General features: G+C 47.9%; 1 protein-coding gene across 1 annotated transcript; it reads left to right on the forward strand.

Annotated features, from left to right (window-relative positions):
- Positions 1-1,197: 1,197 nt before the first annotated feature.
- SARC_13653 (hypothetical protein) lies at positions 1,198-3,002 on the forward strand (the record flags this gene model as incomplete). The annotated part of the gene is made up of 2 exons (XM_014292217.1): positions 1,198-1,712; positions 2,762-3,002. Coding segments are annotated over 2 exons (756 nt in total), but the record flags the coding sequence as incomplete, so codon positions are not given.
- Positions 3,003-3,321: the final 319 nt, after the last annotated feature.

Below are 3,321 nucleotides of genomic sequence, written 5' to 3' on the forward strand. Positions count from 1 at the left end.
ATATATATACATATACATATGTATATATGTATATATATATATGTATAAATATATATATATATATATATATATATAGCGCATTCGCTTTTTTAAGCGACGTTATATTCGCTGGTAGTGACCACTCAAATCGATTAGGCTTTGCGGTTGCGGTGATGTCTTGTCCGGCGACGTCTTGTTCAGTGTAGCTGTATGGACATGTGTACTCACGCTGTCTTGGTTTTTAATTCTACCGCTGCCTGCTGAGCAGCATGTTCGTATCAAGCATCTGGATCTCAACGGCGGACGTTCGAAAAGTGAGTTCATTTTATAAACTGTATGCGTTTTACCAATGTGTTGACTGCATAATATCCCGAGAGCACTGTAATCGATTGTTTTGCATTCGTGCGCGCATTCATCCTGCCGTTGTCTCATTTGCGCAACTGTGCCACCGTCAGCTGAGTGGAACATAGGATGACTTTAAATTGTACACCTGTCGGAGGAAATCAGTTGTGCTGGCCAGTGCCATTCCACCACCGCACTTCGGGTTGGGGGTTTCATATTCGTTCATATTGGCCGACTGTCAGCCAGTATCATTGTTTTCATGACCTCTCTATACTGCTGTATACACAATAATGAAGTGGCTGGTCTGCTTCCCGTGCACCGATGTATGGACTTGTACAAGTGTGGCATCGCACGTGCTTTCACTTATGGCCATTGTTGGACTTGCAGTTCTGTGGGTGATCGTTGGTGCTTGGTTGCGTCCATGAACAAGTACCGGGAGGGAAAGACGATAAAAACTTCTTACTTACTTACTCCCAGTCGATGTCCTAGTTTGACTAATGCTTGAAAGTCACCCACACGGCGAATGAACTATTCGAATCAGTTTCTACTATAGCGTTGTGACCGGTTTTGTATGTTCTGCTAGTACGCGGGCAGGCCCATGGATTTGCCAGAGTGTGCATTAATGATCCAATTTAGCTAGAAACAGTTTCAAGTGTTTTTAAGTGATATCTCCTGTGTGGCTTCAGAACAAAATCCTGCGGAAAACGCCATCACGGTAAACATCTGCAACACACGCAGACGTGATAACCCACGCTCAACCTCACCTACTTTGTCGCTTCCATTCCGCTCCCTTCCCCTTGTGCAGATCGGCGAAACATAAGCCACCGGTCTTCTCTGCCAAACACAGGCACAGAGCAACTCCCGTATGCACCTGGTATGCCATACACAGGGTCTCACGCACCCGCGTCACAGCAAGGACACGCACCCCAACCAACGGCACGTACTATGTCGCATGGCCGAACCCCACCCTCCCAGTTTCCAGGCGCACTCACAGGCGCCCATTCAGGGCCGTTGCACCTCGGAGAGCAGTTTGCTGGGTCATATCCGGGCCCACCCAATCTGGGCACACCGGCACACCCGCTTCCGCAGCATCCCCAGTCCTTGCCTATGTTGGATGGGTATTCCCACCCCGAAGGATACGCCCAGCCCCCAGAAGGATACCCCCCGCACCCAGAAGGGTACCCACCCTATGGACACCCAGGCTACGGCCCGCCCATGCACCCAAACCAGCCACATGGACCGGGCCTGATTCGGCCGGGTTTGGGTGTTTTGGGACAGCGAGAGTATTTGAATGGCCGGGGGGCAGGCACCGTGGGAGGACATCCTAGTTACTCTCAACCCCTTCCGAGGAAAATGTACAACTACCCGCGAGGCGACCCACGATCGATAGTGTACGTTGGGTGTGGCGGTGGAGGTTGTTTCGGGCCATCCTCGTCGTCTCTACTGATGTGCGTGTATACCTGTGTGAGTGCTTGTGCGTGTGCATACATGTGCGATCGTATGTGTGGGCATATGCTTGTGTGTGTGTTTGCGAGTTGCTAGTGTGTGTATGCGCGTTTGCGTCCATTACATCTGTTTACCTAATCTTGCTGTGTTTATGCATTTTATGGGTGTACATAGTATACTTTATATACAGCATATACAGCCTTGTATGTCGGCTACTGACAGCGACAAGCCCACAGGTGCTTTGTTTAAATGATAAATTTTTAAGGAGCATTTTAGGTTCAGGGCACTTTCGATGACAAGCGATCAAATGACCTCAACTATTGCTTTTAGGGTTTAGCCGAGCTGTATTTTCACTCGTATATACTCTTGAGTGTGTATTAAGAAGACCAGTCACTATTTACTATCAAAACCTAGAACACTTTCGCTCGGACAAGGACTCGCGATCAGATTTGTATGGGGAAAAGTTGGGATTGTCGGCGGGGATATTTCAAGGTTGAGTATATGCCCTTAAAATCTTCAGCCCCAGCACTAACAGTCCTCGATAGAAATACAGAACTTTAGACTCGCCCTAAATGGCCATTTTGTGCTCGTCCCTTATGTCTTGGCAGTCTCTTTCTGGCCGAAGGCGCACTTCAAATGAATTTTGCATTCACTACAGCCACCTCTATCAAATGTTATCGTTTAACGACACCATTAGGCTTTTACTCGTCAACGCAACACGTCTATTTATCAGCAAGGTACCTTTACTTCACTTCAATATACCTCCAACAGCCACCGATACGCACTAATTTAATACTAAATTATTTTCAAATAATCTCTATATACAACACAATACCACGCCTTTATGCCTCCAACAGTAACCGAGACGCACTAATTTAATACTAAATCAGCATTGAACCAATCTCTACAGACACCCCATCACAGCACCTTCTAACCTCTAAATAATGCCAAACTCACCCAACCCAATCCATCCCGCCATTGACCACACCTTCAGGCCTCCACCGGTGCTCGGCGGGCCACGCGCCGGGCCGAGCGATGCCGAGTGGACACACCACGGAGAGATTGCCCTGGGTGCAGGCACTTGGCCTAAAGGGGGGGACCGGTACTATGAATGGTCGCATCCGGTCGCCGACAGGCTTGACGGAGGACGGGGGGAGCGGTCGCAGCCGGCGGTGGGTGCGGGTGCTGGGGCTGGGTGGTCTCATGGGCCGAACTCGGCTACACTGGAACGCAAGCGCAAGCCGCGGGGGATTGCGTTGAATGAGATGTATGTGGCAGAAGGCATGGGCGTGTGGGGGCTGTTTGTATGGGTGATAGATAGATAGATAGATATCACCCCAGAGTTGCTCGTCTTAGACACTTGTGGGGGCTCGTAGGCATTGGTGTACTAGTATCGTACTTTCTTTATAGAGTGGTGGCTATGTGTGTCGTAAGATCACATTCGTTTACACCTGTGCCGGGGGATATATATATATATATATATATATATATATATATATATTATTTATATTATATATATATTGTATTTTTATATATATATATTAGTTATTATTA

Source organism: Sphaeroforma arctica, assembly GCF_001186125.1.
Source record: "Sphaeroforma arctica JP610 unplaced genomic scaffold supercont1.3550, whole genome shotgun sequence".
Classification (NCBI taxonomy): domain Eukaryota; class Ichthyosporea; order Ichthyophonida; genus Sphaeroforma; species Sphaeroforma arctica.